This window comes from Pongo abelii, chromosome 12, assembly GCF_028885655.2.
Source record: "Pongo abelii isolate AG06213 chromosome 12, NHGRI_mPonAbe1-v2.0_pri, whole genome shotgun sequence".
Classification (NCBI taxonomy): domain Eukaryota; kingdom Metazoa; phylum Chordata; class Mammalia; order Primates; family Hominidae; genus Pongo; species Pongo abelii.
In genome coordinates this window covers 86,399,535-86,422,634 of record NC_071997.2, presented here as the reverse complement: position 1 = coordinate 86,422,634, position 23,100 = coordinate 86,399,535, and the positions used below count along the sequence as shown (strand labels likewise).

At 45.2% G+C, this 23,100-nt stretch overlaps 1 protein-coding gene across 2 annotated transcripts in view; it reads left to right on the top strand.

Moving 5' to 3' along the window:
• The window catches only part of PRKCE (protein kinase C epsilon), a 532,372-nt gene that overhangs the window by 476,321 nt on the left and 32,951 nt on the right, over positions 1 to 23,100 (top strand). For both annotated transcript variants that reach the window (XM_063713711.1, XM_002812068.6), the window contains 2 exons: positions 13,391 to 13,529; positions 19,281 to 19,469. In XM_063713711.1, the coding sequence (XP_063569781.1) occupies positions 13,391 to 13,529; positions 19,281 to 19,469 (328 nt within the window). The remainder of the gene's footprint in view (positions 1 to 13,390; positions 13,530 to 19,280; positions 19,470 to 23,100) is intronic.

Genomic DNA, 23,100 nt, shown 5'->3' with positions numbered 1-23,100 from the left:
AGGGTTGGCAAAGGAGAAGCTGCTGGATCCTTCTTGGTTGGAAGACTGGAAGGCTTGTGGAGAACACGGAACTCTGGTGGGTTTTCTCTGAATAGGGTTCTTCCCACATGCAGACTCTACTGCCTTGAAAAAGGGCATGTCTCCCAGTGTCACCCCAAGAGTTATTGCTTGCTTTCTTTTTTTTCCCCAAGTGGAATTCTGGAACTCTCCTTCTCTCCCATTGGCAGGTTTGAGGTTTACAGTTACATTCTTTACTAAAGCTATTCACTGGGCAGACCCTGATACACAACGCCTCTATTAGTCTAGAAAGTCTTTTCTCAAAAGATACAACCAATTATTATTTTTATTATTATTATTTATTATTTCTAAATCAGACTCTCAAAGCATAAAAAGAAAAAATAAATAAATATAAGTAAGGGCACGTGACTTTATCTGCCTGGGCCTCAGCTGGATAAAAAGTCCTCTGAACCACCCAAGTTCAGAGCCCTTCACTGACTGACTACACTCTTTGTTTGAGATTCTCTCTCTTTTTGGGTTTCCTGAACACCAAAGTCCTCTATGGTTGCTCTGTCCCAAGTCCCAACCATCAAGCGTTTTGCTTGCTCACAGATCATTTCTAGCCCTCTTCTCTTGTCACACTATATGTGATCCTCTTCTCGAAAAATCTCACCCACATTCATTCTTTTCCTCCAGCCCAAACCTTCACATATCACACCTAGTCAGCATGTCTGGTGAGGTGCCTGCAAGGGACCACCAATGTTCAGCATGCACGAGCGGAACTGCTGCTATCCTCCTGCCTCCCTCCAAAACCTGGGCCTTCCTGTTATGTCATAAGTGCTCAGTAGATGTCCATCACATGGAGAAATGGAGGCTGTCTTTATTCCTAATCGCCTTTGATTTGTAAACTCTACCAGATTATGTCCTCCCTGATGAAGAGGAGGACTCTTCTTAACCTGCCTCATTCTCCTGAGCCTGTGCTGCCTCGTTGTCCATCAAACCACAGGTCTAGGCCCATAACAGGGCATAAGCACAGCCCTGTACCCCTTCTTATTGGCACATATGCATATACGCACACGTGCGCGCACAAACACATTTCTTAGCCGTTGGAAAGCACCGCATGGTCTTAAAGCAAATACCTTCCATGGCCAAATTAAACAAATACAAATGTAAGACTTCTTTTTTGGAAAAATAAAATCTGTTTTCTGTCCCTTCAGAGGTCAGTCCATTTTCAGCCTCCTAACCTTGAATGAGGCCTCTGATATCCTCCAAGTAACTTGGGTGACCCCCATTTTGCAGGAAGACGTGCCTTCCCTACATCCCCGTCAAATTGTGTGGAGTTACATTTGTGTTTCCTCAGCTCTTTATCTGGGCTGGAGTGACCTATAAGGGGCTAACCAATCTCCTAGCACGTGGCTCCTTATGTGGCTGGACATGGAAGACATACGCCTACTAGTTTTGGCAGCTTCTGGTCCTGAAAAAGGAGCTTGAAGTGTGGTTTTCTGTCCTTTCTGTCCGGGAATTCTGGACCCTGCATTGGGTTCTATGGTCCACTTCCGCCAGTCTCCAGGAACGCCCCCAGAAAGGTTACTCTTGGTCCTTTAGCTGGAGTGGCCCTTTCTGTGATGACAGAGTGCTGGCTGGACTTGGAGCTGCAAATCTCTGGGCCCAAAAGAGGTGAAACCAGAAATCCTTGCCTTCTAAGGCAGTGATGATGTCCTGTTTCTCCCTCTGGTTTTAGAACTTGCCATCCTAGTACTCTGGCCTCATGTCCATCTCTCCTTCTAGACCCTAGACCTCTCCTTGAAAACAGGGATTGTGTCTTTCTTCCCTCTCCCTATCCTGAAACAGACTCTAAGTGGAAACTCAATAACTATTATAGAATTATTACATAGTAGGGGCAAGTAGACAATGAATGTATCCGTAGTTGTAATCATGCCGCCAATTTGATGGATGCTAAAGTCGACTTCATAGAGACCCTGCTCATCATTTCGTTCTGACATTCAGTGAACATTGAATACTGGGTACTTCCCAGGGCCCTGAGGACCAATCTGTGAACACGAAGGCACCATCTCTGTTCTCCTAGAGTTCATGTGAGGAAACTAATAATGCCCAAGGCAATAAGCAAAATAGTGACAAATTGTCATTGTTGTAAAGGAGCTAACCAAAGTGCTGTGACTGAGATTAAAGGAAGGGTTGGGGGTGGTAGTGAGGGGCTGCTTCAGGTAAAGTGGCCAAGAGAGGCATCTTTGGGATAAAGGCAGAGACCTCACAACAAGAGGGTGTTGCTTGGTTCTCTTCCTGAGTATAATAGGGAGAATGGATTGGAGAGTGCAAGAGAATGTTGGATTCAGCTGCCTCTGATGATTTTGGCCTTAGTTTTAATAATTTTCAATAAAAATGTTTTAGTCATTCCATACATTATCTGGAAATGTGTGTTCACATCATCTGGCTGCTTGGGGCCACGATCTGTGAATTCACTTTTCTGCTCTTATTCCTTCATCCATTTGACCAGTAGGTATTGAGACACTGGGATGCATCAGACACTGTGGGGACTTGGAGACCCTGCCCTCATGGAGTGGTCCCTTGGGAGGATAGACACTCATAGTGGGACAGGAGACAGGGACCATCCAAAGGTTCCTCTGGCCTTCTAGCCTTATCCATCATCATACACTCTTCTGATCCAAACTGGATGGATGAGGCCAGAAGGCCATGGGGGACCACAAAGGGCCTCTCACACCATGCTAACAACCCTGCTTCTGGGGTGCCATTGAAGAATGCAAGCAGCAGGGGAGCATCATCTGATTTACATTTCGTGTAAAAATGCCTGCTGGCAAAGGTTTGCTCCAAAGTGGAAAGGGGAAACATTTGGTGTGCAACAGCCAGGACTGCAAGTTCAAGCAAGTTCTTTCACGGGCTCCAGCTGCCTTCGCTTCCTGGATCTTAGACTGGAAAGGCCCTTGGGGATTAACTCATCCAGCCGTCTTATCTCATATTTGAGGACAGTAATGCTCAGAAAAGTGACTTGCTTGTGGTCACTCTGTCCTGGGCTCTGCCCAAACAGCTGTTTTGATGACCAAGTTGATTGGCCTGGAGAGAGATAGGGGAACTAGGTGTAAGTGTCACGATGGATCGTCAGGGTAGCTCACCCACATGCTGGAAATACAAGGCAATGCCTGTTTCCCCTCAGCAGGGATCAGGATTTTATCCATGAATATTAAGGATAAGAATGTACTTTCATTATTATGGGTTAAAAAAAAGTAATTGGATGATCATGCAATCAGATAAGCAATGCTGTAGTGATTCCAAGGCTTAATGCCCAGGTACAGCCACAGGCTATTTATTGTTATTTTTTCTATTGACAGGATCAACCAGGTACCAGGCTATTTATTTTGGCTTCAAACCGAGATGTTGTTTGATACCTCAGGCTTCCAGCTATAAGTGTAGTGGCTAAAAGTCTTCTCTCTCCAGTTGAGAGGACATCTATTTGATCAAAATAGCATTGTCTGGCTTATCTGTTACATCTTATAAGCATGTTTCCATGAGTTAGAAACAACCACCGCCCCAACAACTACAACTGTGTTCTCTATCCCATGAAAGGGCAGGCGTGTGGACACAATGTATATTTTTTTCTCCTCAAACAACACAGTGAAGTGATTCAGAGCATGGAAGTGGGGTCAGGCAGGGTGGACTGTGTTGCTCACTCACCACCTGTGTGTCCTGGGCCAGTTAAATAACCCCTCAAACTCTTTCCTCATCTAGCAGGTAGGGATAATAATAGTCTTACCAGATTCACAGAGCACTTGTGGCATTAAATGAAGTAAGAGATAGAAAAGATTTGACACTGAGCTTGGGATACAAAAGCATTTGGAAGAAGAAAAGTAGTTAATTGTTTTGCTCCTAAATGATTGAATTTTCCTATGCAAAGACTTGGAGAAGATTTTCCCTGGAGATTGGCCCAGAATGAAATATTATCGTTGACTCTCGGTTATCAGCACTGCAATGGAGAACTTGAAAAAAATTTACCTTGGGCTCAGAAACAAATTACGCTTTTTTTTTTTTTTTTTTTTTTTTTTTTTTTATGAAGGGGCAATAGACGCACTTTGCTTGCCTTTGTGTTTGGCCTCTGGTGGTCTTTGAGGGACTTGCTTCCTGAGAGTGATGGGCGGTGCCTGTGTAGAGAATGTCAGGAAGAGGGTGCCTGCCAGTCACCAACATTTGCCACAATGTTGAGCTGGGAAAAACGTCTTTCTCTCAAGTGTATTGTTAAATTTATGAAGGTGCCTGGTAACATCTGCCAGAAGAGCCAATATTCCCGTCTGATTGACCACAGCCATTCACAAGTCTCCACTATTTGTCCCAAAACAAGCAGGATTTCTTCATAATCTCCCTCGAGGGCCTGCTCTAGGACATGAAGTAATTTTTCTAATCTCTTATCTTCAAGTAACTGGAGGAATTTGCTGTTATTTCTGCAGCACTCAGGCCTGAGCTTTGTGGAATTTGCATGCCAGGGAAGTGAGGGCATTGGAAAACGAGCGAGCGAAGAATAAAGGAGCATTACAGGGCTCTTCTGTGGTGAATTTTCAAGTCAAGCATAAAAGAATTGTTTCCTATTCTTTCTGATATGTTAAGGGCCTCATGCGTGCTAACTCTTTGCTAGATGCTGTATGGTTTACAGAAGGAGGGTTTTCTGGCTGTTATTCTTAGGGAATCTACCATCAATATAGAAAAATACAATTTTCCAAATGGGAAAGGATAAATTCAGATGAGATAGCTGAGGTGCAGGGTAAAGAAAACAGGATTCCACCAAACATCTACAGTTCAGGTCCCAGTCACCTCCCTAGCCTTGTTTACTCACCCCCACCCCACCTCAAGTTCTTTATCTGCAAACCTATGATGATACCCGCTGCCCAGGGCTGTTGTGGGAAGGAAAGGGATACTGTATGTGATAGCACACAGTGGCAGCCAGTCCTGAGAAGTTTAAGGGTCTGGAAGCTGTAGCATGAATCCTGTTGATCAACATCTGCACAGCCTCACCCCTACCTGTGAGCTCCACTGTCTTTGCTTTCTTCCCTGGGAACTTTGTGTTTCCATGCACAGTGTCATTCCCCAGTCCCGGGGAAAGGAATCTTGACTTTCTCACCGGGCTATGCTAAAAGTCTCAGTCAGTCTCATCTCTGTTCCACATCATTTGTCCCTTTCCCCTAAGTTACAGTTGCATATACTTCATATGTTTCATCCCACAGCATCTATCTCAGTGCTTTATACACATAAAAGACCTTAAGTATTTTTCAAAAATAAAAGGATTTTTAGGGATTTAGTGACTTGCACTGGCAGGGAATGTGTATTTTAAGAAATGAGTGTTAGAGACCCCTGGAGGAGGCAGAATTTCTGGGATATCATGGATCAGGCACTGTGCTAGAGCTTTCGCAGAGGTTACATCATTCCATCATGGCAATACTATTCCCAGTTAACAGATAAGAAAACTAAGTCTTAAAGATATGTTGGACCAGCCCAACCTTATCCAGCTGGTAAGTGGCAGAGTTGGGATACAGATTCAGAACTGCCTCACTTCTTGTCTGACATTGGGAAGAGAAAATCTGGGGACCCACCCAACATCTCAAATCACATGTAGGCACAAACAGCTTCTTATACATAAATTATTATACACAGAATTAGATACATGCATGGAGCCAAACCTGGGAGGCTATTCTTAGAAGCCAAAATATGTGTTTCAAATTATTCTAGACACATTGCTAGAGACATGAACAGTCAGTTTCTTTGCTGGGCACGGTGGCTCACTCCTGTAATCCCAGCACTTCGGGAGGCCAAGGCAGGTGGATCATTTGAGGTCAGGAGTTCGAGACCAGCCTGACCAACATGGTGAAACCCTGTCTCTACTAAAATTACAAAAAAAAAAAAAAATGATCTGGACAGTAGTGGTGCATGCCTGTAATCCCAGCAACTCAGGAGGCTGAGGCAGGAGAATCGCTTGATCCTGGGAGGCGGAGGTTGCACCGAGATAGTGCCACTGCACTCTAGTCTGGACAACAGAGTGAGACCCTGTCTCAAAAAAAAAAAAAAAGTCAGTTTCTTGTCAAGTTAGAAGTAGAATTTGACCTACCACTGGTCTCATCCCATCTCCAGCATACCAGCATATGTCTTGATACAAGACCTCCTTTGCACGCCAGTTCTCCCTCAGTCTTAGACCATTTCTTCCCTGCCTTGCAGGAAAATCACATTAGGGATCTGTTTGTACTCACTGATGCTTTTCCATTTTCCTACCCTAATAAATTAGTTTGTATAGTTTGGTCTTAAAAGTCAAACTTTTTGTTTTTCCCCTGACACTATAACTGCTAGGTCTTATTTTTTTCCTGCTCAGATAGGTTTTATAGAATATTTTAAAAGTGCATTGTTTAGGGAATTTCCTTTCTTGTCATGTTGTGATTTTCTGGAAGAGATCTTCACTCCTACCCCAGGACAGCCTTCATTGTGCCATCCTGCCTTGAAGTGGGTCTGCTCTGGTAGTGTCTGTGATCCCTTGTGCTCCGTGTTCTCCTCACCACAAAGATTTCTTTTCCCAGCCCGGAGGAATTTGAGTCCAAGCATCAAATAGAGATTTCCAACTCATACGTCTCTCATTTTATCTAATAGGTGGTCACAGGCAGTTATGTAGGGTCAGCCCACGCTGCCTCTTACCAGCCATGTGACCTCAGACAAGTTACCTTTTCTGAGCCTTGGTTTCCTCATACATTTAAAAATGTGGGTTGAGGATGCCAAATATTAGCAGGGTTGGTAGAGTCAGAATTCCCATCTCCTAGGAATAAAATGGCAGAGGATGTGCCAGGCGAATGCACCCTTTCCTTATAGCCAGGGCATGCTTTCCAAATCTCTGTCTGGCTTAGTGATCCGGGCCAGGCCATGTTAGGGCCCTGATCACTGCTCAAGACTCAGATTAGAGCAGTGGTTGTCAACCAGAGGGCCTGCAAGGGACATTTAGCAATTTCTGGAGACACAGTTGGTTGTCACAACTGGAGAGGGGGTATACTAATAGCATCTAATGCATCTAATGCATAGCATCTCATAGCATCTAATGCATAGAGACCAGGGTGCTAGTAAACATCCTGCAGTACACAGGACAGCCCCCCACAACAAAGAATTATCCAGCCCCTAATGTCAATCTGGTCACAGCATGCCAAGGTTAAGACACACTGGACTCGAGGGAAGCTGAAGAGCCTGGTTCTTATCACCTTCCTATAGCCCACATCCCAGTTGGTTCTTGGCACTGGGGGAGGAAGTGGGGTTCTGTGGAAGTTCTCGTAAGTCTTCAGTTGAGTGGAGAGTAAAGTAGCCATCCATCCAGGTGTCAGGCAACAAGGGCTATCACAAAGGCATTCAGGCTGAGGGGGAAATGCTAGGAGTGGCCCTCCTAAAATCAGGGACCACCAAAGATGCTATCACCATGATTACTTAGCATTGTTTTTGAGGTTCCAGTCAACACAATCAGACACAAGAAATGAATTAGAAGTATAAATACTAAAAAGGAAGAGGTAAATTAATCACTAATAGCAGACAATTTGAAAAATCCAGGAGAATCAACTAGAAAACCGTTACAAAAATAGAGGGTTCGGTATAATGGCAGGGCACAGAATGATAAACAGAAATCAATACCTAGCCTATACGTGTGCGACCAGATAGAAGACATAATGAAAGAAAGCCCCCATTTACCAGAGGAATTTAAAATATAAAATAATAGCCTGGATTATTTTGAAGTGGATTCCATTGCAATTAACATATAAACCCAAAACAACTGTGCTCTAAATAAGATACAAGTTTTTTTTTTCATATGAAAGTTATCTGAAGGCTGATGGTCCAGTTACCATTCCTAGGACTTAGTCCTTGTCTTTATGGTTGTAGGTGGCTGCTACTACTTTAGGCGTTATATCCTCATTCATGCAATATACAGAATATATAGAGGAACATATATATATGTGTATATATGTGTGTGTGTATATATACATATATACATATACATATACATATATATAGAGAGAGAGAGAATATATAGAAGGAAAGAAAAAGAAGCGTAAGGCTCTTCCTTTTAAGGAGACTTCCACATATCTGATTGCCTAGAACCTAGTCACATAACTACACCCAGCTCCAAGGGCAGCTTTTAATTCTAGTTCATGGCTGCGTAGCTATGTGCCTGGCTTAAAAAATAGAAAGTAAACGTTCTCTTACAAAGGAAGAAAGTGAGAATAGATATTGGAACAACCAGCAATCTGCCATAAAATGTCTTAAGAAATTTACAAGATCTATATGAGAGAATTTTAAAATGCTCCTAAGGGACACAGATGACATGAAAATGGAAAGACACAAAGTATTATTGGATAAGAAGGGAAGACTCAACATCATAAAAATATCAACTCTCCCTAAGTTAATTTATAACTTTAAACATATTCACAATAAAGACATCACCAGGATTGTTTTTTAACTAGACAAATGATTCTAAAGCTCATATGGAAAAATAAACAGGAATGGCCAGGAAATTTTGAAAAATAATAATATGTAGACTGGTACTACCGAGTGTTGAAAGGCATTATAAACCTGCAATAATTAAAACAGAGTGGTATAGCGTGACGTTATAGAATAAAAGGTACAGGAAAAATCCAAGTGCACATGAGGATTTAGTACTAGTATTTGATAAAAGTGGTATTTCAATCAGTGAGGAAAAGATGACCTATTCAAGGCATGGGATTGGGACAACTTAACTAAGTTTCTGAAAACAAGTGAAGTTGGATATATATCACACATCTTTTATCAGAACAAGTCCCAAATATATCAAAGACTTACATTTATCCAATGAAAACATAAAAGTACTAGGAGAAACCTTGGGAGAATACTTTTATAACTTTGAAATGGGTAAAGCCTTTCAAATTAAGGCATAAAATCCAAACCCATGATATAAAACATCAATTCAATTACATAAAAATAAATAATATTGGCATGACAAAACCACCATAAGCAATGCCAAAAGTCAAACAAAAAACTGGGATAAGTATTTGTAATTCTTATCTTACTGTATGCCCTTTCATGCATGAAGTTTGTTTCCTAATATAGAACGAGCTCCTAAAAATCGATAAAAAACAAACACCACAAAAGAAAAATGGGCAACAATTCATGGAAAAAAATACAGATCTCTTTTGAATACATGAAAACATGCTCAAACTTACATAGAAACTTAATAATATAACGAGATACTGTTTTCACCTATCAAACTACCAAATCTTGATAATATACCATGTTGGCAAGGATATCGGAAGCAGGTACTGTCATATATTGCTGATGGACGTATAAATTGTTCTACCACCAAGAAGGGCATTTTGGCAACATCCATCAAAATTCACGTTCTTGTAGTACCTGATTCAGAAATTTCTTTTCTAGGAAATGTGTATAGTTACCTTCACATATGTGCAAAATGTCCTATGTAGATGGTTATCCACAGCAGCACTGTTTGTAATAGCATATATTAGAAGCATCCTAAATGTCCCCCAATAAATACAGTGGATTATTATATAGCCACAATAAAGAATTAGAAGGCTCTTTAAGTGCCAAGACAGAAAGAGCTTCAATATATTTTAAGTGAAAAAGATAAAGTCCCAAAGAATGTGTACAGTAAGCTCCCATTTAGTTAAATGAGGGGAAATGAATATATAATCATATTTTCTTATTTATATTTAAAGTATGATCAAGAGAATACACAGGGCATGAATAAAAAGAAATCGCCTGTAGAGACAGAAAAGGGTGACTAGGGAATGGATGCAGGAGGGAGAATTTTTACTGCATGCGCTTTCATACTTTTTGGTTTTTTGAATGCATGAATATATTACCTATTGAAGAAAAATTGAATGAAACTTTAAATAGGTAAATGAGTATAGGCTAGTCACATTGGCTCACATATTGGGAAAGAAATTTTGCTGGATTTTCCCCCCTCTATTAAAAAAAGACTCCCCTCCTTAAAAAATGTCCCATTCCTCAAAAGTACCCTGGCCTTGTATTTGAGGACCAAGTACACAGGGTCTAATATCCAGGCAGTTGTCCCTCTTTGCAAAGCCGTCAGTCTCCAGCAAGTTTGATGAGCACTTGCTACATGCCTGGCCATGTCCTGAACACTGAACACCATGGGAACTCTCAGGAGAATAGACAGCCTGCCCGGTTCTGCCCTGCCAGCAGGACCCCAAAGTAGGCAAGGCTGGGAAACCATTATTCCCGGTCCTCCTCCCCAGGAAGGTCTACAGGCCCCTAGCAAAGAGGCAGCACTGAAAACATACAGGCAGGAGACTCCTGGGGCAGGAATAAGGAGTGGAAATTCAGAGGTCCTGGGGTAGCAGTGCTGGTAAGAAAACCATGAAGGAATCTCTTAGGGAAGGACTAGCTCTTTCTCTTCTTACCACCTTCCACCTCCACTGCATCCTGCCCCTACACCCACCCCTGAGCCATCATGGCCCTGGGCTTCCCTGAGCTATCCCATCCACTGAAACCCTACTCGTGAACTGCTTGCCACTGAGAGCCCAGTGCCGGGCAAGTTTAGTCCCAGAGGTGTGAGCTCTTTTGTTTATAATGGAACCGAAGACCCCCAGAGAAATAGAAAGTCCTAACAATCGCCCTTCTGCCTCCCAGAAGTCTTTGAACCCACTCTAACTTTTTCTGTCATTAAGGAAAGGAACATAAGTCCCTAACTCTTCCTGGACTTGGTTTTATATGGACAGTTAGAGTTTTCAAGAAATACGGATCGGGAATTGGAGGAAGTGACCAGGGGCGGGCTCCAGGCCTCAGTGGCAAGACAGCAGGAAGAAGAATTTTGGCCAAGGCCTCCCCCAGTCATAGTCAAGGGCAGCTGCTGCATGCTGCCTGCAGACCATGCTTGGCTGTGGCAGCCACCCTGGACCACTTTTCCCCTGGGGAGAAGAAAGGGTAGAAAGCAAAGGGAGGGTGAGCATCTGGGGCCAGTGCAGGGGCAGGCAAAGAAGAGCAGGAGCTGGGGAGCAGTGAGGACTTCCTCCTTCTTTGCCCCGCCTGAGGCAACCCTGGGCAGAAGGAAAGGTGGAGCCTTGCAGCCTGAGTCAGAAAAGGGGCAAGGTTCAAGCTGGCTTGGAATCTTCTGAATCCATTCAATTTATACAAAATTAGAAGAAGTCCTTCCTCGGACATAACAAAGGCTTTAAAAAGAGTGCTTGGGGGTGGCATTTGGGGTATTTTATAAAGTTGGGCTTGGTGGCTGGCACTGGAGGAAGTCAACCAATGTGAAGGCAGGAGGGCAGAGGAGCACAGCACACAGGGACTAGGACGCTGGCTTGCAGAGCAGATCCACCAAGCCTTCACCACCTGTAATCACCTACCTTCTTCCAGCTTCCATTGACTTATTTCTGTAAGGGTAGTTGCCACGTGTGCTCCTCCTAACTCACAGAGCTATGCAATGGAACTGTTTAATGGAATTCACAGTGCTGAGCGTGGATCATGAACTGGGAGGTGCTTCCCACACATAAAGAAGCATCATTGTTGTTCCTTTTCCGATTAGTATCACCATTGTGCTGATCGTGTGTGTCATGGGGGTTGGCAGCACTGGATACTACACAATAGAGGGATAGAGGGGCATGTGACTCAGTGGGGCCCCAGCTGTCAGCTTCTCAAGGACTCAGACATTTGCAAGTGGGCAGACAGTTCACCCAGTTCCCTTGAACTTGGTTCCTTCATGAAGAAAGTGAGTGTGACAATGTTAAAGACCTTCTACTTTCACACACATCTCATTAGTCCTTCAAATAAGCCTACAAGCAGGAGCGTGTCATTCTTATTCACCAGATAAGGTCACAGACCAGCAAGGTGACTTTACCAGGACAAGGTTACAACCAGTGCTACAAACTCAGGTCCTGGGTCCTGGCCCAGTGTTTGTCTCACTGCTCCGTCACCCACAGCCAGAGCTGGGCCTTGACCACACACAGTGGCCAGGGTGCAGATGGGAGAACCCTGTTCCCAGGGGCTCAGCTTGGTTGGGCTCACTGTTCTTTCTGTAGTTCATGAGCATTTGCTTAGAGCAGCACATTTTATATGCTCTTTTTTCTCAAGAAGTCCCAGCTGTGAGCAGAAACGAGGTCATGGGTACAATGCAGGCAGGTCCTAAAGTGCTTCCTGCCCCACCTTTGCACTCAGGCCTGGATCCCTGGCGATGGCCGGAGTTCACGTCTTGACGCCAGCAGACCCCTCCTGCTTTCTGTGTGCAGACGAATGGGCCTTCTTTGCAAGACCCTTCACGCTCCATCCCAGAATGGCTGTTGTGGGGAGCCCAGGGTGGAGACCACCACCCAGTCTGGGTTCTTCTACTGGGTCAGCCTGTGGGTTCCAGGCATCGTGGCAGGGAATACTTACCCAGAACCCCAAAGTGTAAAACAGGCCCCAAGGGAGCTGCACTGTTTGAGACTGGCATGCCCCCGTGGCTCTTGCTTGCTGCACAGAACCACATGGGCTCTGTGGGTCCAGGTGATTATAAGCAATGTGCCTTCCTTCCTGCCTCCAGACCTTTCCCCTACCTAGCCTGCTTGCCCCTAGGAAAGTGATCTTACAAATGCATTGTGCTCATGCAGGCAGGATGCTTATTGCTGTTAGCATGCATTTCAAATTCTTTTTCCTAGCATTCCAGGCTCTTTGAGCAAAACATTCCTGTCTTGCTTCACCATTCACTAGGGCCCAGTTCTCTGGCCTCCTCACTACCTTTTGCATCAGCTTTATTGGCCTTCTCCTCTCTCCCATCTTCTCTCCTCACAGTGTATCGAACCCTTACCTTCTAGCCAAGTTTCTCTTGAGGGGCGCTATTTCCTGGAAGCCCTCGCTGCCTGCACTAGCTGTTTGTGGTCTCCCGCTCTGACACACAATAGCTCACACGGTGCTCTATAAAGTAGCGCCTGACTCTTAGGTGGTTTTATCTGTTTCATTGATGTCCCTATGTGTCATGCTGGGACCCCCAGCTGATCCCCATGGTTAGTTCATGAGGGATAAGGGTAGATGCTTCTTTCATAGCAGGGACTGATTAATATGAATTTGGGTGCATAGCAGGGCTTCCATATATACCTACTGATTTAGATCTATTAAACCACAGCAGTCTTGATATATTCCTGGGGTTACAGAAGTTCCTCCCTCTTGCTGAAGAAAGCAGAGGTGCTGTTAGGGGCTGACTAACGTGAGAGAGAGCCCCTGGACTGAGATGGGTTTCAAGAAACGCAAGCTTCTTTCAGGACTTTTTTTCTGGAGATTTCCCTAAGATAGGCATATACCTCCAACTCAAGAAGACTATATTGGGGTGAGTGACGTGTTGACAATATGGTCCTGGCCTATCTTGCAGGGATTTGAAACTGGACAACATCCTTCTGGATGCAGAAGGTCACTGCAAGCTGGCTGACTTCGGGATGTGCAAGGAAGGGATTCTGAATGGTGTGACAACCACCACGTTCTGTGGGACTCCTGACTACATAGCTCCTGAGGTAAGACCTGTGTGCAAAGGTTCACCTCCTCCTGGTGCCAGGACCAAGGCAGGGGTCCAAACCCATGCACTGGGGTCATCTAGTGGTGCTGGGGGAAGGCTCTGGAAATCCAGGATGGATTCTAGGAAGGAGGGAGAAAAGGAAAGGTAAAAAGTTTGCTGATTGATGTCTGTGAAGAAATCCTAGTGCTGGGGAGATGATGAGTGAAATGAGAGTAACAGGCTATTTCCCAAACCCGGCCAAGTTCTCACTGAACATCTCTTTCCCATCCTAGTCCAGAACCACCAATAAATCTAGGACCAAGAAAAACGTGTTGACTTTTATTATTGTTTTCATGTCTTTAAAATCAGAACAGGGTGGGCACAGTGACTCACATCTGTAATCCCAGCACTTTGGGAGGCCAAGGCAGGCAGATCACTTGAGCCCAGGAGTTCAAGACCAGCCTGGGCAACATGGTGAAACCCTGGCTATACAAAAAATACAAAAATTAGCCAGGCATAGTGGTGCAAACCTGTAGTCCCAGCTACTTGGGAGGCTGAGTGAAAGGATCAATTGAGCCCAGAAGGTTGAGGCTATAGTGAGCCATAATTGCACCATTGCACTCCAGCCTGGGTGACAGAGCAAGACCCTGTCTCAATTAAAAAAAAAAAAAAAAAAGTAAAAAATAAAATCAAAATAAAGGAGCATCATTGATCATGGCAGCACTTCGCTTTATCAGCTACAATTTGCTAACAGTAAAACCAGGAACTGTTTGCCATTTCCCGCATAGTGGCAGTTCTACGCTGTGAGTACACAGGATGGAACAGGAAGAGGAGAGTGACTGTGCCTCATTATATACAGATATCAGAGATGTTCACTGTGAACCACTCCAATAGGTTGCGTTTCGTGAAAGTTGTTTGGGATGTTTTGCTAGGCATGAAGTGTTTGTTTGCCTTATTCCTGCCCAAACTGAGAGATACCTAGGGTGATGTGATTCAGGTTTAAGACATGGCTTGTCATAGACAATCAAAATGATCTTCATGGTTCTGAGACATGTAAGATAAGAAAGAAGTACCAATCCCCACTCAACATCGCCCATGGCAGATAGGTATTAGCACATTCAGAGCTCATTTCTTTCATTGGGCATTGTTTGAGCACCTGCTAGGCACAAAGCAATGTGGAGATAAAGAACTGACTGAGACACTTGTCCCTATTCTAAAGAAGCTTTTGGTCTAAAGGGAGTGATAGATAAGTAAACAACTAATTAAGCAGAATAAATAGGCACATAACACAAGATGGTATCCTCAGGGATCAGGAAAGGCCTCTTGGAGCACCTGGTGGATGAATTGAGTTGTAAAGAATGAGGATTTCCTTTGACGGAAGGGGTGGGGAGGGTATTCCTGAAAACAACAGAATTGGAACAGGGGCAGGACAGGAAAGGAGGTTCAGTGTCCCTGGGCCCTGGATCCTTTGAGGGCAGGGTCTGTGTTTCTAATCTGGGTACTGCCAGGATCCGGCACACAAATCAGGATCTTAGAAAGGTTTGTTAAAAAATGAGAACTTATGACATTCCAACATGAGCAAAGGCCAAGGGACAAAAACATCTTGGTCTTTTCCAGGACAGTTAAAAAGTGTAGCTAGATCATAGAGTTTCCTGGTGCTCATAGTAATGAATGAGATTGGGATAAAGACCCAAGGAATGTGGCTTTGATCCTGTAGGATCTGTGGACCCACTCGGGGTTCCAGTGGAGGAGAGTCCTAGTCAGATCCATCCCAGGAAGAAGGCAGGCCACAGCCATGCAGATCAGAAGGCAGGGAGTGAGGGACTGATGGTCAGGAGGCTTCACAGACTACACAAGACAGGGGAGGCCTGAGGAACATCTCGAAGCGAAGGTGATGAGTAATAGGTAGTTTCCCTTTAGAACCTTTATCTTCTAAGAGATCTGAAGAGTAGGGATTTCAGTCTTTCTGTGAGTGTATTCCCTTAGCAAGAACACTAGGAATTCAACCTTCAAGGAGCAATAAATGAAAGCCAGAGCTTTCAACAGGGAACTGCTTTTCTCGTCTTCTTCATTCATTCTTCATTGTCAGAATACTCAGTTCCAGTTCCTCTGTAAGTCGATGCCAGAGTCTAACAGTTGACAGCCCATGGTATAGTTAAGGACCCAACCCAAGACAGAACATTCACTTTACGATGAACAAAATAGCCACTCAGCTTTCATGAAAAGCAGTCCATTGGTGAGACTCACAATGAACAACTCTGATCTCTGTTCACAGTGAAGCAGACACTCTTCCTTCCTGCTCTGGCCTTTGTGCCCACCATGCAGAAACATCTCTGCACTGGCAATGACAATCCCTGGTCTTGCTGTAGGCAAATTACAGCTGATAAAGGTATTGCTGCCTTCGTCGAGGGCTACTGGGAAGATTAAATGAGATTATGCCTCTAAAGCATTAGCCCAGTGCCCAGCCCACAGGGAGTGCTGGCTAAATGGTGGCTTCACGGTTATCATCATTGTTGGGTTGTGTGATGGGATAGGAAACACAATCCTGAGAATTGAGTCTTGAGTCCAGACTTGACCACAAATGTACACATGTGCATTTGATGACTTGATGAAGTCACAAAATGTTTTTGAGTCTCAGGTTTCTCATCTTTCAGATGGGGGCCATAACTCCTGCCCAACTACCTCATCAAGCTGCTTTGAGAATCTAATGAGATTAGAGCATGGAAATGCTTGAGAAAGCAGAAGGCTCTATTCAAATGGGAGAGGTGATAAGGTGCTGAGCTAACCTCAAAACCAGAGACACCTTCGGAGGCATGAGGTCTGCCCCAAGGCTTATCTTCCTGCCACATGGTATGCCCCATGGCACCCCCTCTGCTTTCCCACTCCCAGCCCCTGCTTCCCAGGAAGTGGCCACCAGCCTTTGGTAATAGCATCATCAGGGCCAATGCCTTCTCCCTTCTCCTGAGCTCTGACGCACTTGAGGAGTTGGCTGCTACTCCAGGTGACTTCCCGTGACATGGAAGCCTTGCCCTTCTGCCCAGATCCACTGCTGACAGTTAATTAGGAAGCAGATAATTAGAGCCAAGCCTAAAAGGAATCTTACAAAAGATGCCACCCAAAATGAGAAGAAGGCTGTGGAAGGGGCCTGGAGCGGGGTGGCAGGGTGGCTCTGTGATTTCCACAGCACCATCCAGTCTCAGCACACACAAGCCACCTTCTCCCCACCCCCTGAAGGCACAGAACCCAGCTGCCTCCTTCCGAGAAGCTGGAGGGCGGCCACTGTAGCACCCAGTGTGCCCTGAGGCTAGAAGAGAAGGGAGCATGCCCAGTGGTTACACACAGTGGCCGTGCATGCTAGCCAGTCACAAGATGTTGACTGTCTCCTGGATGATAGAACAGGCTGGCCACAGCAGTGGGCTCAGTAGCATGTTACAGCTCCTACCCTCTGGTACTTTATAGTTGCGCTGGGGAGACTGTTGGCCATGAAAAAATAATAACGATGCACTGGTATGTGGAAAGTGAGAAAGTGCCTGCAACTCGTAGGAACAGGCACGGGTCTTAAGTTGGGTGCTGTGTCTTTTGAGGTTGAGGGAGGAGTTGGCATTGGCTTTGGAGCATAGCAGAATCACTGGCTCCTCAGGACAGTGGGGCCCATAGCTCTGACCTTACAGCTCAAGGAACACTAACCACTGGGCTTAGACCAAAGGTATTAGCTAAACAGATTACCAGCCCCAAGTAATGTAGAGTTGGCTGCATTTTCTCAAATTCCTTTTCATGCGAAATTCAGAAGATTCTAAACTGTGAGTGTTTTAACTGTTTCTAAATGCTTCTTCTATCCAAATCTTTCTAGTTCATCCTAAGCAATTTGTAACCTCTAGAAGTGTATTTTGAGTAGACCACAGAAAGTCCAGATACTTGAATTCAGCCTCCTCTTCCCTGGCCACCATGAAATCTGAGAACTAAATTGGAGCCTTGTCCCCAGCCTGAGACATTATCTGCCCAAGGTGTCCCATGGGCTGGAATGACTAGGCATGAACTTTGCCTTTTTTTTTCAGGGTCCTCAAAGTGTTCCCCCTTTCAGAACATGCACCCCAACCTTGTTTCTCCTTCACTTTTTAAAATTATTTATAGAATTATGGACCTGGATAGGTCATCTCATCCACCCGCCTGTTTCTGGGCAGAGCCATGCCTAATCCCACTCTAATAAGAAGAGAAAATAATTGTGGAATGGGAATGTCACCTCATGATCTCTTCCTTGTAGAGGGGACAGCTCAGCATTTATTTTTCCTCTGAGCCAAACACATCATTGACCTGCTACATATTTTATTTATATATGTTATATTTTAAAGGCATACTGTAAAATACAAAGCTCTATACAGCTGAAAGGTGATATTAAATTCTAGTATTTTCTATTGGATCTCATCTCCACATATATATATATATATATGTATGTGTATATATATATGTATGAATATATATATATATCATTGACTTGCTACATATTTATATGTGCATGTGTGTGTATCATGTATTTATGACATATGTGTATGGAGAGCAGATCAAATAGAATAGCCAATCAGAAAAGATCCTTTTTTTTTTTGAGATAGGGTCTCACTCTGTTACCCAGGTTGAAGTGCGGTAGCATGATTATGACTCACTACAGCCTCAACCTCTCTGGCTCAAGTGATTTTTCCACCTCAGCCTTCTGAGAAGGTGAGACTACAGACACGTACCACCATTCCCAGCTAATTTTTTTTAAGAGACAGGGTCTTACCATGTTGCCCAGGCTGGTCTCGAACTCCTGGACTCAAGTGATCCTCCCACCTCAGCCTCCCAAAGTGCTAGGATTACAGGTGTGAGCCATTGCGCCCAGCCAGAAAAGATGTCTTGTATTCAGTAGCATCATGTCATACATGCATTTAATCTAAGTGAATTTGACTCTACACATTTGGCTACAGGAAAAAGAGAGACAGCATAGATAAGACAAGTGACCATTGTCAAAGACAAAATGCACCAGACAATCAAGGAGATGGTTCGATTCTGGCTATTGCAATAGGGGGTTCATTAGTGAAGGTGGCCCCAAAGGAAGGGGGCCTAGGGTTTCGTAGAGGCAGGCAAAGTGGGGGATTCCTCAGTGGATCTTATGGGAATCATGAGGAACAATAGAGATGGGTTTTTTCTTAGAATATGCAAGAGTATAGTGGTCCTTTATAGGTAGACCATTACAGGGTGGGGGAGACTTATTCATTGCAGTTTCCTCTCCAGGAGCACAGGGCTCAGGTAAATTGAGTGTTGCACCATTTAAAGAAGACCTCTGCTCACCTTTCCACTCAGGCAGTGAGCTGTGCCCTGGACTGTGTGAGATGGGAGACCTGACCTCGCTGCACTCTGAGTCACTTACAGCTCGCTTGTTCTCTCAGTCTGCATCGTGCTCCCCTGACCCTGATTTTAGTGTCAAAATATGCAGTTTTTTAAAATGTGGCCCTCATGCCAGTCAGGAACTTTATCTGGTGCTCAAAGAAATGGGAATTTGTTCCCACTGGAAGACAGACTGCCGATGTTGACTTTGGAAAGATGATAGCCGGCCCCCAGCATAGTGCCTCCAAACTCAACTGTCACTGAATTTGCTGATTTAGAACTTCTAGGACTAGGACTGAACTGTAGGGAGGAGCAAGTTGGAATCGAAGTCCTTCCCACGGGCGTTCATAGCACGGGTGTCATTGGGGTGGGAGCCTTTGATGGTGCCTGACATTGCCGGTTTCCTGAACAGATCCTGCAGGAGTTGGAGTACGGCCCCTCCGTGGACTGGTGGGCCCTGGGGGTGCTGATGTACGAGATGATGGCTGGACAGCCTCCCTTTGAGGCCGACAATGAGGACGACCTATTTGAGTCCATCCTCCATGACGACGTGCTCTACCCAGTCTGGCTCAGCAAGGAGGCTGTCAGCATCTTGAAAGCTGTGAGTCACTGCCCCTCACCCATGGCTGCGCTCTCCTGGGCTCCTCCCCCTACACACACACACACACACACACTCCCTTCTCCCTTTCTCTGTCGAGCTTTCTCCCTCCCACCTCTGCTCATCACCACGGAATGGGAAGGATTAAGGGCAGTTGCCACTGAGAGAGTTCAGGCATAGTGCAGAGGGCTGCTGCCAAGAGAATGGGGCCTGAGATGACTTGCTCTTCTGGTGGGAAAAGGAGCGCATGTCTGTGCTTCCTGAGATGAGGCACTGTGTACATCTGTGTCCTCCAGCATTTCAGAGGGAACAGAAGCAACTCAACTGTGCTGACATCACCTCTGCCACTTCCATACCTTCCTTACCTGTGGCCTGTCTTCATCAGGGACCTGTGATAGAGAAGAGAGAGGAGGGGAGGGAGGGTGGGCACTGCCCACCTGTCCATGACAGCATCGCTGTGGCTCAAGAGCCAATCAGAAAAGATCTGGTACACTGGAAATTCATGCAGTCCTGCTGGATTTAGATACATAATACAGAGACTGACCCTGCCCTAGGAATCATCCCTCACATGGGAAAACCCGTTATGCTTTCTCAGCACAGCCGTCTCTACGATGTAACAATGCTTGTACTGTGTCAAGCAAGTGATGTTACCTGTCCCCTTTTGAAATCCGTGAAAGCTGAGGTACAGGGAAGTTAAGCAAGCAGTCTGCCCAAGGTCACCCCTCTGAGCTAAGACAGGACAAGGGTGACAGCCCAGGGACCATGACTTCTAGACTTGGCTTCTTCCACTCATCTGAATGCCCCAAAATTCAGTCGTTTGCACATCATAGTCACAAAATTTGCCATCTTCAAGTGTCTTCTGCACTATTATTTGCTTTTCTTGTTCTTTTAATCAACTTCCAATATTTACCTGATTATATGTATTTTACAAAGAAATTTTTTTTTTTTTTTTGAGACAGAGTCTCACTGCAATGGCCAGGCTGGAGTGCAATGGTGCTATCTTGGCTCACTGCAACCTCCTCCTCCCGGGTTCAAGTGATTCTCCTGCCTCAGCCTCCTGAGTAGCTGGGATTACAGGCACCCGCCATCATGCCTGGCTAATTTTTGTATTTTTAGTAGTGACAAGGTTTCACCATGTTGGCCAGGCTGGTCTTGAACTCCTGACCTCAGGTGATCCACCCACCTCAGCCTCCCAAAGTGCTGGGATTACAGACATGAGCCACTGCGCCCAGCCTGTATTTTACAAAGAAATTTTATACCATTATCATAGGTAGAAAATCAGTATCACTTGCCATAATGAATTAATGTAATTTTTTTTCAAGATGGAGTGTTGCTTTGTTACCCAGGCTGGAGTGCAGTGGTGTGATCTCGGGTCACTGCAACCTCCGCCTCCCGGGTTCAAGAGATTCTCCTGCCTCAGCCTCCCGAGTAGCTGGGATTACAGGCGCCCACCACCATGCCCAGCTAATTTTTGTATTTTTAGCAGGGATGGGGTTTCGCCATGTTGGCCAGGCTGGTTCCGAACTCCTGACCTCATGATCCACCCACCTCGGCTTCCCAAAGTGCTGGGATTACAGGTGTGAGCCACCATGCCCTGCCTAATGTAAATTATTGTATACAAATTTTTGAAAGATCTAAAACCATTTTGTAGATATCTGAGGGTGCATGTACCATGTTTTAGAAAATTCCACATCAGAACATGTTACCCTTTTCTGTAGTTTTTTTTTTTCTTCCTTCCTTTCCTCTTTCCTTCACCTCATTCCTTCTCTCCCCTCTGCCCTTACTCTCGTCCCTCTCTCTTTCATTCATTAATTCAATGAACTACTATCTATTGAGCACTTCCAACATGCCAGGCAAGGTGCTAGATGCTGAATAAGTATTGGTGAGGCCTGGTCTCTGCCTTGTGAAGTTTCCAATCCTGTGAGATTGTTTATTATTTTTAATAAATTAAAAATATATCAATAGGTAGCCACAATTGGGATAAGAGAAGTGAAGGAGGCAAATAGAGTATGTTCATTTATGCATTCATTTATTAAACAAATATTTATTGAGCATCTAGTAATGACTATTTATTCATTTATTCCATATTTATTGGCAGGCACTATGCCAGGCGCTGGTGATACAAAGAACACAGTCCCTGCTTACAGACTAGTGAATAAATGAACAGACAAATGACTGTATATTGTACTAAATGGTAACAAGTGCAAAAAGACACATGCAGCGGCTCAGGAAATGAGGAGTAACAGGCTGCATGGGGTGCTCTTGAGTCTGGAAACACCTGTCCCATGAGGGGACTCTAAGGGGAGGTTTCAGTCAGGTGGCTACTGGGGGAAAGGGCGTCTGTTCAGAAGGAACAGCAAGTGCACAGGCCTTGGACTAGAAAACATCTGCCGGGTGGACAGTCCAAAAGGAGCTCAGGGAGGGTGACGGGATGGGATGACAGTGTCTGAGTATGCAGGGCTTCTTCTTCTTCTTCTTTTTTTTTTTTTTTTTGAGACCGAGTCTCGCTCTGTCACCCAGGCTGGAGTGCAGCGGTGCGATCTCTGCTCACTGCAACTTCCCCCTCACGGGTTCAAGCGATTCTCCTGCCTCAGCCTCCCGAGTAGCTGGGACTACAGGCACACAGCACCATGCCTGGCTAATTTTTGTATTTTTGGTAGAGACGGGGTTTCACCATGTTAGCCAGGATGGTCTCGATCTCCTGACCTCGTGATCCACCCGCCTCAGCCTCCCAAAGTGCTGGGATTACAGGCATGAGCCTCCACGCCCAGCCTGGGTATGCAGGGCTTCTTATGCCACCATGAGAGCTTCCATTCGATTCCCAGTGCAGGGCTAACCCTTGGAGAACCAGACAGGGGAGTGACCTGGCTGGTATACCTAGAAGGTAGCTCTGGCTGCTGGGGAGAGCGTGGTTTGGAGGGTGCCTCTCCTGCCAGCCTCCAAAGTCCTCCGTCCTTATCCCAAGCCAGTGAGGAGGCCTCGGGGGTACTAGTCTTATTTAGGGGGACTAGTTTATCCAACTTTCCAAATTCAATGTTCTGGGCTGGGCCTCTCACTCCGAGCGTGGTTCTTGCTACTCGTGGAAATGACTTCTGTTGCACTTCTCTGCCTTGATGTCCTCACCCCCTGCCCCCATTTCTCCTTGGCCCCCTGTGGCTCTTTGAAGCTTTCAGGACCCCTGCCTTGGAGCCTTCCAGCCACATTCACTGGCTTAGCCAAGCCCCTCCATGTTAAAGTCCTCCTTGTCCTTGCCCTCTGGGACTGGGTCTCCTCTGGCATTGGGCGGCTGCTTCTCCATTTCCTTTGCTACCCCTTTCTCCTGCTGCCCTCTAAGTGCCAACGTTTTCATAGGTTGACTCAGTAGCATTTTCTCAGTGAGGCTTTTTTTTTTTTTTTTTTTACAAAAAACTAAACTTTGTCCCCTTCCCTGTCCACCTTTATCCTGCTCAGTTGATCCCTGATAGCAGTTTCCACTTTCTAACCCACTATATATATTATGTATTATGTTTATTGTCTATTTCCTTCCACAAGACTGAGCTTCGTGAGGGCAGGAACGTTTTCCAGCTTATTTCTCAGATGCATCCCAAGGGCTGAGAACAGTGCCAAGCACATTGTAGGAGCTATGTAACTGTTT